Below are 22,986 nucleotides of genomic sequence, written 5' to 3'. Positions count from 1 at the left end.
AATGCTTTCTATGCTGAAAGCTCATGCCAAGTCAAAACTTCATATGTGAAGTAAAAAAAAAAAAATTAAGAATTTTTTCATGAAAACATACCTTTTCTTAAAAAGCATTCCTCATGGGACTTCACAGCTAAAAGAATATGGGTTTCGTGATGACAAGCACCAAAGTTACATCACTGTTAGTGCTGTTTGCTAAAATGTTCATTCCCTGGCTCAGCACCATCAAGACAGAGCTTCCATCCAATGTCTGTGAGCATGTGCATGCCTTCAGTATGTGGAAGTATACTCTATACTGTCTGAAGACATTAATGAATTAATTTCAAGAATTTTAGAAAAAAGCTTGGCAATTTTATTACCTGTTTGGTGCCAGGGAGAATAAATTATCCACTCCTAGGAAAAAAATGTGAAATTCTACCATAATTTGTTTTTTAGGTTTAAAACTGTCTCTGAAAAATTCAGGGGTGGTGATTCCTGTCTGTATTTTGCCATTTGTTTGGAAGTTTATGGTAGTTTTGTTCTTGTTTTGGTTGGGTTTTTTTTAAGTAATGATAACTCTACATTTATTTGCAGCATGAAAGAATACTTGCAAAATTAGTGGATTAATATCTTACTTCAAAGCACAAAATTAAGTATTAACCAGAACATACCACAAATGTGAAAAAAAAAATAGTAGTATCACCCATTCAACTGTGAGGAACTACTAGATTAATTAAAGACATCACTGTTAATATTGTTCTGACTATACCTAATTAACAAGTCCCATAGAACCCTACTCAACAGGGCAAAGCAGGCCTTTTAAAACGAGTTCTTAAAAAATCCTATCCATTCTGCCACACAACTGCCTTAGAGTCAGATTTAAAGGTTTAAACTTGGATTGGCTTATTTTTGTTGAAATTTTGCAGTGGATACCACTAAGTACTTCACATGCTCACCACTCTGAAATGCATACTAAGAGGTTAGTAGTAACATGCACCCATGCAGGGCAGAATCCTGGGTGTTGCCCAGAATGTTCCCCGGGGTTCAGAGCAGTGCAAGCCAATGCAGCATGGAAATGCCCAGCTTCACTCCTCACTAGCAAAGAATACAGGTTCATCAAAGTGTGATAAGCATTTCTGAGTTGCTGTCTCAGAAAGAGGTGACGGCAGCAGACACTTCATGGTACGACACAACAAGCAGTAAATGCTTACTCTTTAAGATTTGTACAACTTGTAAACTTTTTCCACTGAAACATTCAGGATATTTAACTAAAGGAACAACAATTTAACAAAACCACCACAGTCATGCTAGAGCAGATGAAGTCCAGCCGTGCTGGAAGGACTTGGTGGTGCTGGTGGCTGGACATGATCCAGCAATGTGCACTCACAGCCCAGAAACCAAACATGTCCTGGATTACAGACGAAGCAGTGTGGCCAGCAGGGACAGGGAGGGGATTCTGCCCCTCTGTTCTGGTGAGATCCCATCTGGAACCCTGCATTCAGCTCTGGGATCCCAACACAAGGAGGACATGGACCTGTCCAGAGGAGGGACACCAGGATGTTTAGAGGGATGGAACAGTTCTCGTATGAAGAAAGGCTAGGAGAATTGGGATTTCTCAGCCTAGACAAGAGAAGTTTTCAGGGGGAGAACTTAGAGCAGCCTTCCAGTACCTGCCGTGAGCCTACAAGAAAAATGGAGAGAGACTTTTTACAAGTGTATTGTAGTGAAAGGACAAGGGAGAATGGCTTCAAACTGAAAAAGGGTAGGGTTAGATTAGATACTAGGAAAAAATTATTTTCTGTGAGGTTGGTAAAGCAATGGAAAAGGTTTCCCAGAGAAGCTGTGGATGCCCCATCCCTAAAGTGTTCACGGCCTGTTTGAATGATGCTCTGAGAAACCTGGTCTAGTGAAAGGTGTCAATGCCCACAGCGGTGGGGCTGCATCTTTAAGGTCCCACCCAGCTCAAACCATTTAGTATTTCTGGCTCTGTGCAGGCAACTACTGGTAGGTCACTTAGGTCTGGATTACAAATAAGAGACTTCTCTGATACAAATGCACACACAGCCCAAAGAAGGGCAAGCTGTGGAGAAGCAGGGCATGAGGAAGCTGTCCTAACCCAGAGGGATGTCCTTCAGGCACCAAGACTCTTCAGAATCTTCTCCTGTGTACGCAAGGATCTGGTGCTGCATAACTACATAGTGCAAATACTAAGTCTGGAGGCTGAAGTGAACTTTTCCCCTTGTTTGCCTTGCTCATATCATACTTAGGATTTTACTGCTGTTTGGGGAACAGTTACAAACACTTTAAATCACATTTGCCTGGTGTAATCTTTTATTTATTTACTCTAAAGATCCCCACGTGGGAGATTTCAGAGCCAACGGGGTGGAAGAATTTCAGTGTTTTAAAACACTTTCTGATGAAAACAACCCCGTTCTTGTAAAAGATTACTCGGTCTCTGATCCCACCAGGCTGGCACTGTGGAGAGACACCAGCAAATATAAGCAGATGGGTTATCACGTTGGTGCCCTTCCTTCCACACTGCAGTAACTGTTACTGATACAGACTTTGACTTGACAGAAATAACACATTTACCAGAAACACAGGGAAAAAAACTCTGACTGGCAAAAAGAAAAAGCTAACTTTATACATCAACTGATAAACAATAAATGCTATCCAGTATCCAGAGGCAATCTGGCATAATTAATCCCAATCTGCATCTGGGAATTAAGAGTGGAGTACAGCATACCTAGTAGATTGCCTAGCTATTGTCCATCACAGCTGAAATCACTGGAAATATGTTTTTTTCATTAACAAAAACAGAAACTTACATAATACTACATCCAATAAATTAAGACTTTTTTTTTTCTGATAACCTGGTTTCACATTAGGTAATTAAATGCCTTATTTCTGTGCACTAGGCTTTTCTAGAAGAACAAGCAATTGACATAAGATTAATACAAAAGAATTCTTAAGCTGCATACTCAGAAAACTCAGAACCTAAGGACATCATTAACTCTTCTGGAAACTTGCTATGCCCAAAAGTAAATATTTTCCTTCAAGAAAAAGTGCTAAGTAGCCTTGATCATTAGGAAGTTCTGCAAAAGATCAAAGAGCAATGGCACATTTACATTCAGAATAACATAAGAGTCCGACTCTTGCTTGAAGCCAAATACACAGCTGAAAAGGATACAACAGGAGTTGGGTGTTGTTATTACCACCGATACTAAATAATTTACTTTCCCAGTGTTTCTTTGTCCATTTTCCATGCTGAAAAGATATTATCAGCCGAATTAGAAAAACAGAATCTTCCACATCAACCAAAGTGGCTAAATTGGTTTGACAAAAAATGAAATCCTGCAACTTTTTAACATTAAAGCTTCTTTCCAAAATGCACCCACTTTTAAATTACAAAGGTTCTAAACCTTTTGAATTTATCATTACGACTATAGAACTAACAGCAGGTAGGCTTGGTTTATAAATGCTTTCCATATATTTAAATATATAACAGTTAGAATAATTACCCAAGCTGTTATGAGCATCTTATATCAAGCCATGAATTATTATCTCATTTTACTACATAAAAAATGTATTTTCAGAAATGTATGTTGCTCATGTTCCCTGAAGAGCTCAACAAGAAAGCATGATGGCTGAATGGATTGTCATTCCAAAGAAAGGTTTGCTTCCTTGTACATGAACAGCCCGGATACTGTGAACTCTCTGGCTCTGGCTCTCTTTCTCAATATTAAAAGATTACCCTTGCTTTGTGCAGAGATTATTACAGCAATTCACTTGTTTTACATCCTGTGATAAAATAAACTCCACTGTCCTGCTGCCTGGAGCTCCTGTATCTCATCCATTATGTAAATCTCCAAAGAGTAGTTCAACAAACACCATCTCTGTTCCACTGCACTTAAGACAACCTACACATCTAAGTTAATTTTCATCTTCCTAAGACCAACAGGCACTCCTTACTTCTTAATTTGCAAGAGAGATTCTCACTGTCATCTCACTTCAGAAACACCTAATGCCAAGTTCGTATGATTTTAAATGAAACTCAGACTGTACTCCAAATGTCTGGGTTTTGAGGGTTGTACCATGCTCTCAAAAAAAAAAAAAAAAAAGGAAAAACAAAGCCAAGGAAAAAATAATGTTTTGTATCTTGCTATTTCTAAGGCACCTTTTATCACGTGTTTAGCCTTGGGGGAGGGGGGGGTTTTGTTTGTTTGTTTTTCCTAATACAAATACTGAAATACTTCCATATTACTTTAAAATTAAGGTGGAAACTCAGCACGTTTATCTAAAATGTTTGAAAGCCTAGGCCCTGTTTTCACTGGAGCTATGCCCACATGTCCATCACAGCTGACTGCAATCACAGCTGCAGCTGACTGCTATCAAACTGAACATCAAAAAACTTCAGTAAATAGCAAAGTTCAAAAGAAGGTGACAGCCTCAAAGCAGAGAACTTGCCCTTTCCTGAATCATCACTAGACCTTTGCATAAGAAAGATTTAATGAATCATCACGTGGGAAGCATAAGAGCGAGTTGAGATTTAGATTAATACTGGGAGCTTGTTTTCTCTTTTAGACACATGTCCTTGGGTATAGGAAATACCATGCTCAGTGGAATCATTAGTCAGGTCTGTTAGCAGTGGATACCAGTATTTAACTGTCTTCTCCTTACGTGCTAGCTACTGAATTCTAACACATTCTTCTACACCATCATATGAGAACTGACAAATTGCCATTGTTTGACATCATGCTCTCCACAGGATGTCAAAAATACTAAAATCCAAATGCATTTATTTCTACCAGTAAATTCTTACTGTCAGATATGTAGGAAAAGGAAAACAAGAACATGTTGTATTTCAGTATCTAGTTTGCTATATCTTAATCTGCACCACTATTCAGATGGAGAAGATTCTTCCCCTCCTCATCACAAAGAAAATATTAACTCCAAAATGCAATGAGTTGTGATGCTTCATGATATTGAGAATTAATATCTCCACACAAGAGAAGTATCTTTTTTCCCATGCAAACTTGCATGCTCATAACTAATGACCAGAAAGAGGTCATAATAAGCTGAAGTAGCAAGTCCTGTATATCTGTTTTTAAATTGTTTTATTTTATGGATTATGCTCAACAGAAATGAAGATTATTCCATTTCTTGGAAACTGAAAACCTGAGAGTATGAATTTAAACATTTTTGTCCCCTTTGGCACTTTGGAAACTTGTGTCATACTTCTGAAAATACACACATCAAAATGGTCTTGTCAAACAGCTTTGAAATTAAATGTCTTGTGCTTCCCTCTCTGGAGTAGTATAAATTTAGTCATTACTAGAATTAGTATAATTGTTCACTAAATGCACTAGGATTAAAAGATGAAATGATCATGGTGACTGCTCTTTCATTCCCAAGAGACCGCATGGTAGCAAAGAAGTCAGTCTGCAAAGCAGGGATGCTCAGGGGTGTTTTCTAAACCCAAAGGGCTGGAGAATGAGTCCAGCAGCCTTGTGCACTCATAGTGTATGTACCATCGTATCTTACAGGCAGAACAGATGTCCTTCCAGAGAGGACAGAGAAATCCCATGGAAGAACTGCCCTCTGGAGATGCTTATTGCTCTCTGCTGATTTGTACAAGACAGAAGCCTTCAGCAAAATGACTAAAATTGAACAAATCCAGGCATTTGCCATTTACTTCTCTGTGGATTATGTCCCATCAGTTAGAACTAGTCCCCAGAAGAGATGTCACGGCTGGAAAAGGAACTGAAGAAAGTGGTTTGAAACATATAGTGGTTTGGAAATACCAAACCATGTTTCTTCTAAGTCATCTAGCTTGTGCAGCCCTGAGCCATGGCATGAGGTGAAACCAAGCTTGCTGGGCCAGGACATGTATGAAAGCATTTCCTGATCTAAGCTAAAGCAGTAACGCTCTTAGCTGACTTCCCACTATAGCCTGAGCTGAGGAAATGCTCACCTGAAAATGTCTCACCTAGATCTTTAGGCTGTTTCCACCATTTTATTTCATATATAGCCTACAAGATGAATTTTGGAGACAAGAGGCGGTATCAGTTTCTGCTCCACCTGAGATGCAGGAACTCTTGTTTTTAACACATCTCTGCCTCCCAGCAGGGGAACACCAACACACACCATGCATTTTCAACACCAGAAATGGGAACCAAGGCTGTCTTTGCCCACATTATAAAGCTATTTGTTATTTTATGCTCACAGGCTAGCTTTTGTTAACTCTGCTCTCAGCTCTTGCTGACCTTTTCAAGATGAAGTTTTTAAAACTTTTTTCCATTCCCAAATGAATTAAAAACCAAACAAGGAAAACCCTCAATCTGACAAAAAAATCCTCAAACTTCAAAAAACAAAGCAACATTTACAGGAGGATTGTGATCACAGGATGCATTTAAAAGCCCCCACTCACCTTAAATAATCAGATGAAGTTACCACACCCCAAGTCTTATAATCAACAGTAGTATGTAATACAAATTATAGACGCTAAACCATTTACTAAATAAGATCATAAAGTGTAATCTATTAACTTTCAGAAGTAGTTTATACAGCACTCTACAGAACTGAGTTATGCCAGTAGGTGAAGAAGTAATCTCTTAAACAGGTTTCACCTACATCCACAATTTACTACCCACAGACCAGCCTCACCACCTATCTCTTTATGGAGACGTGATCCAGGCAACACCAGCAAGATCTACCTTTGCTTTACAATCACAGGTAATTTAGTAATTTTCATGACTTGAACTGTGAAAAGAACATTTTAAATATTCCACATTTTTATCACATTTTGTCAATTCTAGACAAACCATTCTCCTGTAAACTGCACTATAATGTGGGCTGTCTTACTCCCCCACACATCACCTCACATGAAAATCCTCTTTCATGCAATTCTCCATTCTTCCTATTTCAAAAAATGGTTTAATAAAAAGGATTTTAATTCAAAAACCAATGCATCTGAAATATTCCACATCAGCTCCAAGCAGAGCAGAAGTCTGTGCAGACACTGGAGGCAAACCCTACACAGCACTGCCAAGCCAAAGATGTTTCCCCCAACCATGAGCAAAGCCTTTTGGGCAACTTTGCTCTGACTATTTGAGAATACAACCTTATTTATAACATATGAAGATATCTGTATTGATTTTAGAGTAAAACCTGAGATTTTGCAGAAGACCAGGCTCTGACAGGGCAAGCCTAACTGTGCCTACTTTCTACGCCTTTCTGAAAACTGAGAGTGCAAAAAGACCACAGGTATCTTCAATCACTAAAATAATAATTCTGAAATATACTGCATTTTTCATATATAAAACTTAAAAGAAATGGTTAGGATACCCCATGGATGTTTTACCCCCAACCCACATTGGTAGAAACTAAATACAAAAACAAAACCCTCAAAACCATAACCCAAATTTATTTAAACAAGGTTGGATCACAAGCCAACTCCTAAATATGATTTGTCCGCAATCTACACATATATGTGTCACCAAGAGAGTTTGGAAACTAACAGAATGTAGCCAAGACCCAGGATCCATAGACAAGAAACTTCTTTGATTATGAAAGCATCTGTCTGGAAGAAATGAAGAAACAAGCTGTGTAGAACAAATTTTGTACTGTTGTTCATAAGGAAAGCCTAATAAGAACACCAGGGTCTTTCCAGAAACTATTCCGTAACTTTGCAAATGCAAGGGAAACAGGAAAGAGCTCATAGGCAAAGCTGAACTGGTTTGTTGCAAGCCATCTTAAATGCCTTTTTCTCCTTGGAAAATTTCAGTGTTGGAAATGACCTCAGCAATTTTTCAGTCATGGGCATCAGCTCCAAATTCACCTCACCCCACCTGCAGGAGGGCTGAGCCCACAGTGAGACAACCTGGGGCTACAGTGCACACCATGCACAGCCCTCTAGCACCAGTGGGAAAAGACATGAACAAGAGACAGCACAGGATGTGGCTGCTGATGTGAGGAACAGGAAAAAAAAGAAAATCACTGCTGCTCCTCCCTTTCTGCAACATAAGCTTTGGGGAAAAGCTTTCCTCCCACTCTACAGTTTTAGCGTTAACTTTTACATTTTTCAGCAACAGCAAGTAAAAGCAGATCTGTCCTATGAATATGACTGAGCTCCAGACAACTGCCTGCTATCTATTTACATTGTGAAATATTCATTAAAAATCAACTGTTAAGGTTCCCATCTTGATAAATGCTAGACAATAGATGAAACCAAAATTTCATATTCCCCTGCCTTGCTGAATGGGGCCATCAGTCATTTTTAAGTAGTCATTTGTTACACTGTTTTATCCAACTAATTTATAATCACAATGAATTAAAACAAAACATCAAACTACAGCCTCTTTGCCTGAGAGTAATCTAAACTGAAAAGCATATGACAAAAAGACAGATTGATGGTCAGTGCAAAGTAATTCCCTTGAGATTAATATATTTTACCAAGTTGATGTTTCTAATCATAATGATATTCCAAGAATTCACTGAATGATGCTAGATGAGAAAGAGTCCTTAAGAGCAGCCACTTTCTTTCTAGAAAAACTGCATTTGTTTGCAATACAGTGGGGACTGCTGACAGGAAAAACCAAACATACCACCACACTGTTACCACTATACTGACTATGCAAATAAAACTATATAAGTTCCTGGAAGCATTCTCAAATACATTTTACAAAGCCATTTTTTTACTATGATCAGACTTTAAAAAGCATGAAAAAGGAAAAAGATGAAGTCAAGTAAATCCAAACTCCGTACAAAACCAGGGCAGATCCTGAGCCGGATGAGATGACCCAGCCAGCAGTGGAGCATGGGGTAGAGCCCTAGGCCTGCAACCAGCAGCTAGCAGGCTCTGCACCCTTCCATGCCCTGCTACATGCAAGAGCCAGAGGAGGTGAGGCAAGGGCACATAAGAGGTTGGGAGATTCCTGAAATGGAGTGGGCTTTCAACAGTTCAAGAAACACCTTCTTGAGTCCCTTCCTCTAAACGGCTGGTTTTGATTTTTTGAAGACATGACATACAGAAAATTAGGAGTCATCCTTACACAATTAAACTCAGTATAGTTCATCACTTTTCCAGCATTAAATAACTTGGAACATCATTAAACATGATCAGCTGAACCATCCAGTGTTATTTCTAGAAGCTGTTCATGGAAACCACAGGGTGAGTGGTGTGATTGCACACATGACCACTTATTAATAAAACCCAGATCTGTGCTTTTCCAATCTGAACCTTTTTCCCCCTAAGTTTTACTCTCTGACCTTCTTTCAGTCCTGTTTACCTGGTTTTGAAGTCTTGATTTTTATTTTGTCCAGAACCTTTGAGCTATAGTTTTTCTCTGTCAGTTACCCATTTCTTTACCAGCTCCTACCCAAGTCTCACCCCCCTACACCCCCATTCAGCCACTATACACTGAAAAATAATTTTAAATATTTAAATAAACTTCATATATCTGATTCACAGACAAATGAACCTTTGGATGCAGAAGGAGAATGCAGAAACACTATAAACTGCATGCATTCAATATACACATTTGTCATCAGATTTACTTTTGCATATTTCTTTTTTTGTGCTCAATTCATCTAACTTCATTTTATCAAAGAATTATGCCCATTTTTCCTTCATCAGTTGCATATATGCTTAGATATCACTTATTTCTACAACACAATGTTTACACATATTTTGACACAGACAAAGGAAGACCTTAAATATATCAATATAACATACAGTCAATGCAACACAAGTTGTTTACACTCCCAACAATACGCCAACATTTCAATGTTAGCAGTGAAAATCTTTCAAAATAAGATTAGTAGAGGAGCAATAAAACAAAAAGCTAAGGCAAGGAAGGTGCTGGCTGAAATCCAACTTTATCAACTGATCTTAACAGTGACACAGAGAAGCCTTCTCCATCTCTATTGCTTAAGCCTTCTGGAATAATTTCTTCCCAGAAAAGGAATTTTTAGCCTTGAACTTTGAATTCCTTCAGCGGTATGATTTAATCACGGTACTTTCCTAGTATAAAAGACTACCAGTAGGATTCGTCCTACATCTGCAAAGGCTGCCAAACAGAATACATGTAAAGAAATAACTCAGTACCCCCTTCCTTATCTGCACATATTTAGAGCAGCTTCCCCACAATTATTACGGGAAGTCATCAGAAGGGCATGAGAGAGTGGAACTATGGCTTGACAAGAAAGAGGTCACCCTGTTCTCCAGTTCTTCCTTCCTCATTCCACCACTCTGTGTTAAACCAGAAAAGCAAAAGCAAAGAGACGAACAGTGATACAAAGCTAACAGTGATACAGCTCTCGTGCAATTACAGAAGCCTGAAAAAAGGTCAAATTATTTCAAGAGTCTTTTACATTTGCTTGATCTGGAAGCTGTCCCTCCTCTGCACACAACAGCCCCTCTCAAGAAATAAATCCTTAACTTTTTCTGCCCTGGTGTCACTTCCCAAACCAAATACCTAAGTGATAGCCTGTCCCAGTAACATTACTTCTCAATCCAACACAGAACACTACCACACTATTGTAGTACTACTCTGTCTCCTGGACAGCAAGAGTAGTCCACTGTAAAAAAATTATATCCACAGAGGGCTTACAGACAATTACTTTGGTTTTTTTACCCTCTCACACTTTCTGTCAGTGAAGTGCCTCTGCACATTTGTAAATACAAGATTTTATCACCTCACTTCTGAAAGATGCAAGCATGGTTTAGGAAGTATCAGGTTTTCACTCTGCTATTCATAGCCAAGAGATCTGACCAGGGAAGCGTTTGCTCTGCCATGACGCTGGCCCATCCCAAGCTATCAGACATCGGTATGGGCAGCAGCCACTGACTTGTCAGCAATCAAACCAAAGAGAAATTCCGCAAGATTTTGTGTTCTGGTTTTAGAAGGCAACAACTGCTGCCTCGTGTGGGCATATGGGCCCCTGACCCCATGGAAAAAATCGTGCACATTTCTGCACAGCTACTAATACCACTTTGTCTCTATCAGGGTTTAAATTTGGCTCTGGGAGGCTGGAGGTGTTTTCTGGGACCTGCAGCATAGAAAATAGATGTTCTATGGATGCTTCTGAAGATTGTTTTGCTGGCTGTTATTTCAGGAAACAAAATTCAAAGACACAGATGATTCCCTCAAATCTCACACCATTTGTGAATTTGAAGGTAGCTGGAATCAGCATGTCCACTTTCTGTTGCAAACATTCACAAAGTCTACCCAAGAAGGAATTACACTCATCTGCATCCAGGTCAGTAGTTCATAAACAGTCAAACTTCTGAACCACTAAAAGCTCGATAAAACCAAATTACCACTGAAAAAAATAAGACTCTGTCCTCTTGAACTACTTTGCTAAATTAAAAGAACTGTAAACTTACATTTCTTGTACTGAACTAATACTGTGCTTTTGAAAAACAAAACCTAGGGATTTTGCTGGTTTTTGATTGTTTCCATCCCTGACTGGGATTCAGGGGTTGACAGAAGCTCTCAAGGAAACAGGTTTTCCACAGTAACACCCCTCCTTGACTATTAGAGTTCTCTGAATGCTTCATTTAGCGAAGCTGCTGCACAGCATTCCCCTGGACTGTGCCCTGCATCCCACTGAACCACACCCTGCATTTGTCAATACAATTCACTTGCTCTGGTGTAAATCCGCAGGCAGCATCATCTGTGTTTAAACAGCCTTGGTGGGAATTGGTTATTATAGTATCCCAGAAAAAGATTATCCCTCATAGTCACCAATAACTTAGACTGGCAGAGGTCAAGGCTTGGTATATTAAAACGCTAGCCAGTCACGGAGGTCCACCAATAGCTTCTTCCTTTTTAATGATCACTGAAAACTCACAGTGCCTTCTCTCACAACCTTCTCTCTATCACAAGAAAACAAAGTACCAAGGTAACTTTCAAGTAGATCCTCTCCTGATCGAGTTCTTAAACAGCACCTGTCAATGTGGCATCTGAGTGCCACTCCACGGCATACTAACCATCATAGTAGCTATAATTTAAGACAACACCCCTCTAATTCTCCATTCATCTTTGCATGGAAGAATGATGAACACCGCTATGTGTGAGTCCACTCAAACACCTGGCTTCAAAGGAATTGCGTATTTCCTTAACATACTACTGTTTTTCCTGCTGAACATTCAGGTATTGTCAGCAAACACTGCATTAAGCCATGGCTGCTAAGCTACAGTATTCCCCTGCCTCAAGGACAATACAGCACACAAAGCTCAGGCCAGTTATGTAAGCTATTCTGTTTCATAACACAGTGTAAATTTTTGATACCAGCATTAATACATATAATGCAAATGGCTGTAAAAATGTCAACCAACTTTTATGGCTTTCCTCTTCATATGAATATTCAGTCATCCATTTGTCCCTAGATCCACTTCAATCCTGAAAAAGAAAATATTAAATCATTTAATTTGTGTGCATTCTGAGAAGTTCAATAATTTCTCAAGTATGTTGTGTATGTAAATATAAAAAAATCTCACCACAGACATCTATTCCATAGTAAAACATAGGTCAGAAGAATAGTAATTTTATAAGCACTTAACACAAAAATGGATAAATACAACAAAAAAAAGTATATTGGAGAAAGCCTTATGATTTCTCTTAACTAATGATTTTAGTCAAAGCTCTATGTTTTTAACTTCTGAGCTGCTATTTCAGCTCACTAAATCCAAACTGCTTTAATTAGTCTTCTGAGCCCACAATGTACCAGTACCCTGCATTTGTACAGGAAAACTTTCCAGCAGCTACAGAGGGCAAGCATTCTTTACAAATATTTCAAACTGTATTTCCCAAAAGTATTATGCATGATCCCAACAGTGACACAAAAATCTGTCCAAAACCACCACAAAATCTGAATATGTATTTATACATGATCAGTTTAGTTATGAGGGCCACAAAGAAGAACAGAGAGTTGTAGCATCCCTCCTGTGAAGAGGGGCTGAAAGAGCTGGGGTTGCTCAGCCTGGAGAAGAGAAGGCTCTGGGGAGATCTTACAGCACCTTCCAGTACCTAAAGAGGCTACAAGAGAGCTGGATAAGGACTTTTTATATGGGCTCATACCACAAGACAATGTTTCAAATGAAATTAGGAGAAATGTAGATTAAAGGTTAGAAATAAATCCTTTACTGTGAGGGTGGTGAGGCATTGGCACAGGCTGCCCAGAGAAGTTGTGGATGCTTCATCCCTAAAACTGTTCAAGGCCAGGTTGGATGAGGTTTTGAGCAACCTAACTTAGGGGGTGGCATCCCTGTCCATGGCAGGGAGGTTGGAACGACATGAACAGTATACCCCTTCCAACTCAAAACATCCTATGATTCTATGTTAAAAGAAAAAAGCATATAGAGATTCAAATATTATGTTTTGTGAGGCTCCTTCAGGTTTAAGAAAATAAACTCAGGAGTCCAACTTTTTCAAAAAGCCTTGGGGGAGAAAAAAAATCTTCAGATGTCCAAAATTTAAATAATAGACAGAATGTCTTAAACTCCTTGACAGAATTATATTCATGTATCTGGAAGCAAACGCTACTTACATATGTCTTTCTTAATAATGGAAATGGTGTGAAGTCAAGAATCTAAATCTGCTGTCAGAGTTAGTATAAACAATCTGCTGTTATTTTTCTGTCATTCAAAATAAGGCCATCCTTCAAATACCAGTAGAGCATCACCTGCCTGATTTTAAACCACATTCCAGCATTTCATTACTGCTGTATATATGACAACATGACAGGTTTCCAAATACTACACAAACTTTCACAGTGAAAAGAAGACAAGAAGCTCCCTTAAGAAAATAAAAATAGTCCATTCATATAGTGTGTTATTATCATACTGACTAAACACCACACACTTATATTTTATTCCTAAGAAAATATTACATTTCATAGAAGAAAGTAAGTTTCAAATATTTGTATGAATTATAAGAAGCTGCAAAGTCACCACACTGACCTAACTGAATACCACAGACTGTAAGCATGCTAACTGTTGTAGACCATTTGTCTTCTCTCGTGCATCTTGTAGCCTCTTTCCCTTTTGTTATTTAATCTCCCTTGGCGTTATTTGGATTACTTCAAAATCTCATGTAGTAGATTCCTTTTTTTTCCTTTTAAAACTGCACACTTGAAGGATGACCTTTGACTTTACAGCTATTCTTTCCTCTGTGCTCTCGTCCAAAAATGGGACAACTGGACCGTATTTTCCATATCCTAAACTTACATGATGTGGTCACCTAACCTGTACAGGAAATTACTTAGTCATTTCCTTTCTTTAAATTAAGTGCAACGTATCCAAAAGCTTCATGGAGAATCTGTGAGAGAAGACAGGGTTTGAACTGTAATTGTTTCCAGTTCTCCAGGTTTTCTCATCATTACTCCTCTCTACATGCACACAGACCCACATGTTCCTACAACACAACTTAGCTTCAAGTTACACACTAGCGATGGAGTCCTATTATGTTACGGTGGCTATGGTGACACAGCAAACACGGGTCTGTGCTTCAGAACTAACAAACCACTATCCAACCAGCAAGAGCTGCAGCTGTGGTTTTGCATTATTAAGTCAAGTCCAAGGGTCCTCCTCATGGAAAAGCTACTTCTTTAGCAATGACAAGTAACTGGGTTTGCTTATTAATGCTCTTCAGGTCTGCACAATTAACAAGCACTTAATTGCCCACATCCTTGCACCACTGGGTGTTCTCCTCTATGGAAGGGCTTCTATTTTAGACTGCTTTTGAGAAGATTAAGAACAAACCTTTTTCCTCTGAAAATAACATTTAACTAGTAACTTTGCAAATGTCAGCCCTGACTTTCAAAAGTGCTGAAAAGCCTTGACTTCATATAAAAGGACTTCGAAATGCATGTGAAAAAAGGGCCCATCCATTCTGCCACACGTGTCACTGCCAAGAAACCTGCTTTGGACTTTGGTTTTCAGTCCCTTGCAGTGAAATGCTACTTTCTACTATCAGGAATATGAAATCAGATATTGAAGTCCAAGCAGAAACATCTTCCATTTGCATCAAGCAGGTTTTATAGTAGAAGAAAATCTACCCAACAAGACAGCTGCACAGTATTTCTGATTTGAAACCTTTAAGTTAAAAAGGCTATTTAAGTAATCATAGAGCAAAGCACAAACCATCATTTTCAACCAAAAGAATGAAATTTAAGCAGCAAACACAGAATTATATCCTCTTCTACCCAAAGCCTAACTTGCACCTTAAATTAGTGGTTTGGGACCAGGAATTTATGAATGCCACCAAACATCAGATTCCTTTTTCTACAGCAAGAAGAAACCAAATAAATTTGGTTGGCTACACCTAGTCCATTTTGAAAACCTGGCTTTATTAGATTAGATGCCTTGGTTGTGTCACCCCAACCAGCATGGCTGCCACCTGGTGGAGCTGAGCAAGACTCCTGGACCACATTAAAGGAGCATGAGAAGAGTTTCAGGACAATCATGCTGAGCATATTTCAGGAAAGACAGAAATCCCTCCGGGTGCAGAGGTAGCCATACCTCTACAAATAGAACACTTTTGAACATACAAACCTACACAGTTCATTAGTTCACAAGTCTACACCGGTATCACTTTTACTTATCTTTTATATACTGATGATTTTAAAGGAAACTCACATTAATACATTAACAAATTACTCCTTGTGCTATTTTTACTCTTTTATAATTCAGATAGGTATGGGAACATACATTTGGAAAAGATCAACTCATTTGCAAAGTTAAGTCATTTGCTGAATCAGGATTTACTAACTTTTCCCTCTGCAAAACGAACTCCTTATTTGGACATAAGGGGGCTAGTCACCTTCTTACATAATCTATTTTATTTTTAAAGTATGCACTTCTCTTCTTGAAAGCCCTTAAATCTGTATTTTGACTTCTGCAACCCCTTTCAAAGGCTCTGAGTCACACCAAACTTCCCTAAAACCAGCAAGACTTCTCCCAGACTCATCAAAACCACTCTGGCCAGCAGGTAAGGCAGGATCACTGAAAGCTCAGTTTCAGCAGTATTCAGAGATGAACAATGGTTATCCTCAACCCAATGTTAAGGATAGCTACCCTTGTAGTAATCACACACTTGTCCTTCTTCCCTAAGTTTCTGACTCTTGCAGGGACATTCATAAATTACATGAAGTGAAATTTTGCACAAACTACAGATAGAATATATTTTAACCACAAGCTACAGATCCACATCAGTCCTTGGCACTTAAAACTGATACAGGATAGGAGATGCTGTGTCGTGGTTTGACACGGAAAGATAATTTTTTCCGGAAGGAAGAGGTCAATTTAGATATTGACCAACTGAAGGTGAACACGCCTCTGAGAACACAGAGGAGTTAAGAGCAGAATTCCCAGGGGAACTCGCTCTCTTTGGTTCCAGTCAGCATGCAGTGCAAACCTCCCCTGCCCAGCCACAAGCTGGGTGGGGAAGCCCCCATGGCCTGAAAGGTAGGCCAAGGGTGGAGGGACTGGAACCGGGCTGGCCCCTGCAGATGGAAGGGTGGAAGAAATCTGGGATGTCTCCATTTCCCCCCCCAAGAGTTTCTCTCCCGAGAGGGAGAGAGAAAGAGACAGCGGCAGTCAGCGGGGGGAGCTGCTGCAAGGTGCCCAGTGCGTGGGAGTTGCTGGATGTCCGGGCATCGAGCCATCCTGGGAGTTCGGACTTTTAACCCTTCCTTGAGAAATGAAAGCTTTGTGAATTTTTCCTTCCCCTCCTCAGTTTGAAAGAGAGGAAGAGGGACACCTTGGACCCTGGGATGGGATGTTAGAAGGAGGAATTCTGGATGGGAGGGGGACAAGGAGTGGCTTTTGGCTGGACTTTTCCATGTTAGCCACAACCTGAACCAATCTTCTCCTTCAAGAGGGACTGTGTTTTGGGAGGATGCCAGTGAGTCAAGAGACCTGCTTCAGCTGGGAAAAAGACAAAATTGGAGTGAACAGAGAAAAGGTTAGGGGGTTTGTGGTGGCGCCCCTGTCCTGGAAAGGAAAGAGAAGAGAAGAAGATCTCTGTTCTTGAGCCCTCGGCCCCAGGGGAAAATGGGGGGGACTGTGGTCCCAAACAATGAAAACTGAACTGTTGTTTTCTCCCCTCTTGGCAGGGCATCCTTGAAAGGAAAAATCCTAAAAGCAGTCTGTCCATCCATGCATTTGGTGGTGAGAGCACTGTGCATGGAAAGGAGAAAGGTCACCATGGCAAACTTTTCTCCGGGCAGTGCCATGTGTGACATGGAAACACAGGATGTGGAGCTGTGTTTCTTGGGGGGTCTGTGGCACAGGAGAGACTCTGTTCCCTCGATGGACTGAGTATCGGTTGTTTGGAGGGTGGAAACCTGATTGGGGTCCAGATTGTGTCTCACTGTGGTTTGTTGGAGTTGGGTAGTGGGGGGAGGAATGTTTTGCAAGGTTTTCATTTGATCTTTGTGTGTTTTTTTTTTCCCCTTTAGTAGTAGTAGTTTAATAAAGTTTTTTTCCTGTTATTAAGCTTGGGCCTGCTTTGCTCTATTCTAGATTCCACTTCACAGCATTCAAGGGAGGGATCACATTTTCATGGGGGCACTGGCATTGTGCCAGTGTCAAACCATGACATGCTGGCATACAGTCCAGGACTGAACGGAGAATATCCTGAAGTTTTCCTCAACTGCACTTCAAGTGTCTCCCTTTCCTGACTTGGGTCTGGTCCCCAGGATATTTGTAAACTGAATGCTGTACCACTGTAACTGAAACTAGCCAATACACTTTGCCACAAAGCTTTGCAAAAAAAAAAAAAAAAAATTAAATTGAAATTCCAATACAAGGCACTGTCCCACCAGCAGTCACTAGAAGCTGCAAGACAAACCATATAGGAAAGCCTAAAACTCATTCAGTTTAGCTTAAGTGTAACTGCAGACCTCACAAGACCAAAGATCACTTGCTATGGATCTTAACAACTGTGATCATAAGGGTTATTCTGTCCCCAGCTGAAGTTTTTGCTAATTTTTAATTGCAACTGCTGTTCAAATATGGTACAGTTACTTACGTTAGTATGCCAGCCACTACGCCAACATCTTTGTTGCTCTGCTAATATCTAAAAAAAAAATATCTAAAGTTGTTCAAAATATTTCTGAAAATTACCTTAATGCTTCAACTTCTGGTTTTCAGATACTTTAATAAAAGTAAAGAGAAGCAGGACGTAGAGAGTGGGATGCTTGTTGCTAGGTGATACCTAGCTCTCTTGAACTCTTAAAGACTGAAATATTTATCCAGACTCCCACCAAGAATGACATCTAGCAGAGAGAAGAGACACACACATGTACTAAAGTACATCAGGATTCGAAGAAGCAGCAACTCTACCACCTGCTTGGTCCCTAGGACACCTAAGATGAGAGGACTGCAGTCTGGGATGGGGATGATGCAGCTCCTCCTAAACACCTACCCCAACTTTTACTGAGCCTATAGGAGCGATGGCTCCACTATGTGCATGCCAAAGCAAAATGATCTCAATGTCACTGCAATCATGGCAGCACAAGTAAACACATCCTTGGCTACCTGACTATAAAGCAGTCTTGTTTTCCTGATGCTTGGGGTACTTTTCCCCAAATCACTATACTCCCATAACAGGTTTCCATTAAAAAAAGCATGCAGTTGGCCAAATGTGGACAAACAATTAATCAACTGAACACACAACCTTCCTGCCATGTTTCTCCTGCTGTTCACTTTAAAAGGTTTATACTAAACATTCAACAAGTGCTTACACAGTCTTTCAGTAGAAGCTTAGAGGAATAAACATTATTCTTTACAGGGTCTTTTATTTGACATTAATGAATTATTCTGAACTGAACAGCTTCAAGGGTAAATCCCAGACCTCCTGAGTCCTCAAGATAAATTCCAAGAACAATTTGCTCTCCCTAGAACTTAAATGTCTGGTTTGACAACTATTAGATAAACTTTTAGAGAAAGATGAAGTCTTTCAGTAATACTTAAAAAGCCTTGCTACTGCATCAGTGTACACAAATTACATTAGAAAGCGTATGTGCACACTGATAGTATCTTAAATGTAGAATAGGACTTAGTTAAACTCTAGAGTAGTGGAGTCCTCAAATGACTGTATTTAGGTCATAATCAGTGGTCAATCTAGAAAGTGCAATAAATTGCAGGGAGCAGAGAAGAACACAGTCAAATATGACTCCTTGACTTCTTATTCTAAAAGCAGTGAACTTCAACACCCAGTTGTTTGAATGGATAGTTCTGAAACCCTGATGCTCCCTTCACAATTCTAGCTTAAACAGAATGACGCTGTTTTTTATTAGATCCAAATGAAACAAATAGTGATAAACACAATCACCCATCACTTTGAGCAACTTCTCTGACATACGGAAATGATCAGTTACAGTGCAGGACAGGGTCTGTTAGTTCATCATCTTATCCTCACATACAGTTCAAACTCGGTTAGAGTGAAAATTTTATTTACCAGCCTGTGCACAATGTCAAAGGACTTGATGAATCTTGTCTTGTTACAAAAATTATATACATACACACTTGTACTTATACAGTAATATAAGAATATGCACAAATTTTTTATTAATTAGATTTTTTTTTGGCAAGCATTTTCTGAAGGAATGTGCATAAAGCATAACTTCTAATATATCATTCAAAACAACACACATTTTAAAGCCTGGATGAAAAGCTTAACTCTGAGTTCACAAAGAAATGAAATTAATAAAAACATGTCATCTTTTCCCCTTCAGACTTTGTTTTTCCCTTTTCTTCAGCAAACAGTATATATTTCTCTCCATGTAAGGGTTATTCAAGATTTGTACTCATAAGGGCTTATAAGCATCTGAAAGAAGTATTTAAAATAATATTTAAATATTTAAAAGTGGTTATTCCTAATTCAGATTGGGATTATGTATGTTTTGTTTCTACATTTTGTTTGGACTTCCTATGAAACAAATGTGATTAGGTGTAATAAAATGAAGTAAAACTTTAAATGAAAAGGTAAATATACCACAGGTAAACTGCTTGTGCTTGTGCCTCAAGGAGGATAAGAGGGAAGAGACCTGCTAGTGACTTTTCCATGTCTCTGGAGTAGGGGAAGGGATAAAGATCAACCAACAGGAGAGTTCCATCAAGACTAGGTTGACACAATAGATACTGCAGAGGAAAGGTCCTAACTTTACAGGTTTCCTACTCTTATTTTGTCCTAATAATATAATAATAATAATACAGATTAGCATTACAAGACATTATCACTCATTGTCCCACTTGTAGTTTAATGATTTACTCAAACTAGGTTTATGCTAAGTACAGAATTGAGCCAGCCTTACTTGAGGTACAGGCAGCAGTACTTATTCTCTCTTCTCCGAGTTACAACATCATCTTCCATAGTCTAACTCATTCCAAAAATAAAACAAGTATTTTCTTCACCTTCTGTTAGGATGCTGCCGAATCCCAGAGACCATGAGAAGCATAAATAAGCATCACACTTGGATGCACTTATAAATGAAATGACCTGATCTTAAGAACCAGTTTACTTAGGAACACAATTTCTATGTGGATCATGTCTCTGATGTTTCTCAATGTGATGGGAACCTCCTGACTACCTGATGTGAGGGAGGGTGGATGAACCCCTAAGGCTTCATGCTACAAGTCCAAAGGAATGAGCACAACTTCACTGCACACCTGTGTCAAAATCTGCTCTTTGGTCAAGCCAGCTGTAGTGAGCAGAGCTACTGGTGTTTTAGCCTGCAATAAAGTCTGAAACACATGAATGCCTGACACAGATTAATACTGCCTCAGATGGCAAATACTACCCATACACCACTCAAAATTTTTGAAGTGTATCCTCACAGTTGACTTCAGAGGGAATACCAAAACAATGGAAAAATCAGAGCAGGACTAAAAAATGTAACACTATGTAGTAGCTTATATAAACCCTGGCATGTCTTCCCTTTTTACACTGTGCAAGATGTTGTAACAGAAGTTAGAAAATGGCAGTAACCACCATCTCACCACAAACAAAATACTGTGCAGCTCTCCACCACAGTGTCAAGCACTCTGAGCCAACTTTCACAGAAAAGACACTTAAAGAATAAGCAAAAAAAGGAAACTTGTGCCCATTAAAATTCCTTTAAAAGAGAGAACAAAATTGTTCCCACAAGCAGCAGAAAAAAGCTGAACAGACTTCAAGTTTATACATCACCAGAAGGTGTTTGTAAAACCAGTGCTGATGTTGCTGAGTCCCACATAGGCAGCAAGAGCCAACACCTCACCCCACCAAGCCCCAGCCTAGAGATGGTCACCACTTCACAAGTGCCCACATATTCAACTTCTACCTCACTGTGTCAATAAATGCAAGATAAGTTAGCAAAACCCCAAACTGCTTAAACAAATCTATTCTGATCCTCCAAAGGAGAGGCAGCAATAGTTATGAGGTAGCCTTGACTGCCTAACTACAGCCACAGCATCTAAGGACAGGCTTCCACAATTTACCCTAAAGTTGGGAAAAAAGAGCAAAGAAAACCAAGTAAATGCTATTCCAAGTTGTGATACACACTGAAGAAACCCAACTTCCAAGTTCAGTTATACTTCTAAGAAATAAAGTCATAAACTGAATGCATACTGCTCTATATAGTAGATAATAATGTTCAGGTCCTATTCCTGCCTTTGCACGACAAATTCCAACACTGTATTTTTGAAAACTTGGGCCCCTTCTTTTGCTTTCCATTAGAAATTTATCAATATTTCTACCATGCTTTTTTAAGAAAACAGCATGGTATCCACAGCACTGTATCTATCTATCTATGTACCTGTGTAGTTATATAATCAGGCTCTAAATGAGGGGCACTACATGACACCAGTGATGCTATTAATCAATTTAAGGAGCCTATTTGGCTGGCATCCTATAAATGTGGGTGATGAGTGTCTATTTTAATAGAAAAGTAGACTCTCTAAAATTGATCAATTGACCATAAGCATTTCAATTAATAATTTTTAATGTCTTTTCTCCTAGCCTGCCCTTCCTGAAAAGTGCAGACTGGCATTATTATTAATAATCATCTCTCAGCATACTGAAGGCAAAAGGCTCAGAAAAGGGAGAAATTCCAAAATCTGTCAATACAACATTCCCATCAGGTACTGACCAGTTCAAAACAGCTTCACTACCAGACTCAAGAGCTACAAATCTTTTAGCAGCAATCTGAAATCCAGAGAAAATCACTGAAACATACTCATGCTCTTCATGCCTTCAGAAGAAATGAGGAGAATAAACTTTATCTTTGTACTGTTCCTAGAGAATTTCCACTGTAAACTCTCCATCCCAGCTTTTCAAGCTACCAATCCATGGTAAAGTTCAGAAAAGCTGCATTAACCTTAGGAAATGGTACACATGTCTGGAGATCCACCCAATACATACCTGGTCCTATTCTGTCAGCCTCCCTAGGCATCATAATTTTCCTCCTTGTTGCAACAGCACTCATATTTTTGACAGGACACAGAGATACTCTGATTATTTTCCTGTCCTTGTTTAGACAGAAATATATTTGCTTCTCCCCTTCGGAGAAGGGGATGGTTGGGAAATAATTTCATAAAGTATTCCAGGGGGACCTAAGTATGTAGTCAGATTCGCAGATTAAATTCCAAAATCCAGAAGTAGCCTGGTTTCCAAAGGTAATTTGTACTTTTCAGTCTCCTACTGAGATGACTGCAGCAGCCTGCAGGACTCACCATCTGCATGCAGCAAGCCAGTGACATTTCATTCTGCAGACCAGCACGGGCAAACAACCCCTGTAATTGTGGTTTGGCAATTGTTCACATTCACAGCCCAGAAACCATAACCTGAAGAGCAACTTTAGCAGATAAAGTTCTTGCCAAGTGGCAGGTTCATCTAACCTACTGACAGACACGTACACCTGCACTAGCTGCCCTTCATGGCTTTGCAGCTAAAGGACAGAAAGGGGCAATGTAAGGGCCTGAGTCGCTGTCACTGCAGCCAGTCCAGCAAGTACTTTTGACAA

The 22,986-nt window shown here is 39.4% G+C and overlaps 1 protein-coding gene across 10 annotated transcripts in view; it reads right to left on the bottom strand.

Moving 5' to 3' along the window:
• Positions 1 to 22,986, bottom strand: part of KLF12 (KLF transcription factor 12) — a 227,315-nt gene that overhangs the window by 148,515 nt on the left and 55,814 nt on the right. For 7 of the 10 annotated variants that reach the window (XM_021548069.3, XM_021548071.3, XM_021548075.3 and 4 more), the window contains one exon: positions 12,317 to 12,380. The exons of the other annotated variants lie outside the window; for them this stretch is intronic. In XM_021548069.3, coding sequence (XP_021403744.1) covers positions 12,317 to 12,337 — 21 coding nt within the window. In that variant the 5' untranslated portion in view covers positions 12,338 to 12,380. The remainder of the gene's footprint in view (positions 1 to 12,316; positions 12,381 to 22,986) is intronic. 10 annotated transcript variants of the gene reach the window in all.

Source organism: Lonchura striata, chromosome 2 (genome assembly GCF_046129695.1).
Source record: "Lonchura striata isolate bLonStr1 chromosome 2, bLonStr1.mat, whole genome shotgun sequence".
Taxonomy (NCBI): Eukaryota; Metazoa; Chordata; class Aves; order Passeriformes; family Estrildidae; genus Lonchura; species Lonchura striata.
Note: the sequence above shows the minus strand (reverse complement) of the source record. Positions and strands in the feature narration are given on the sequence as shown.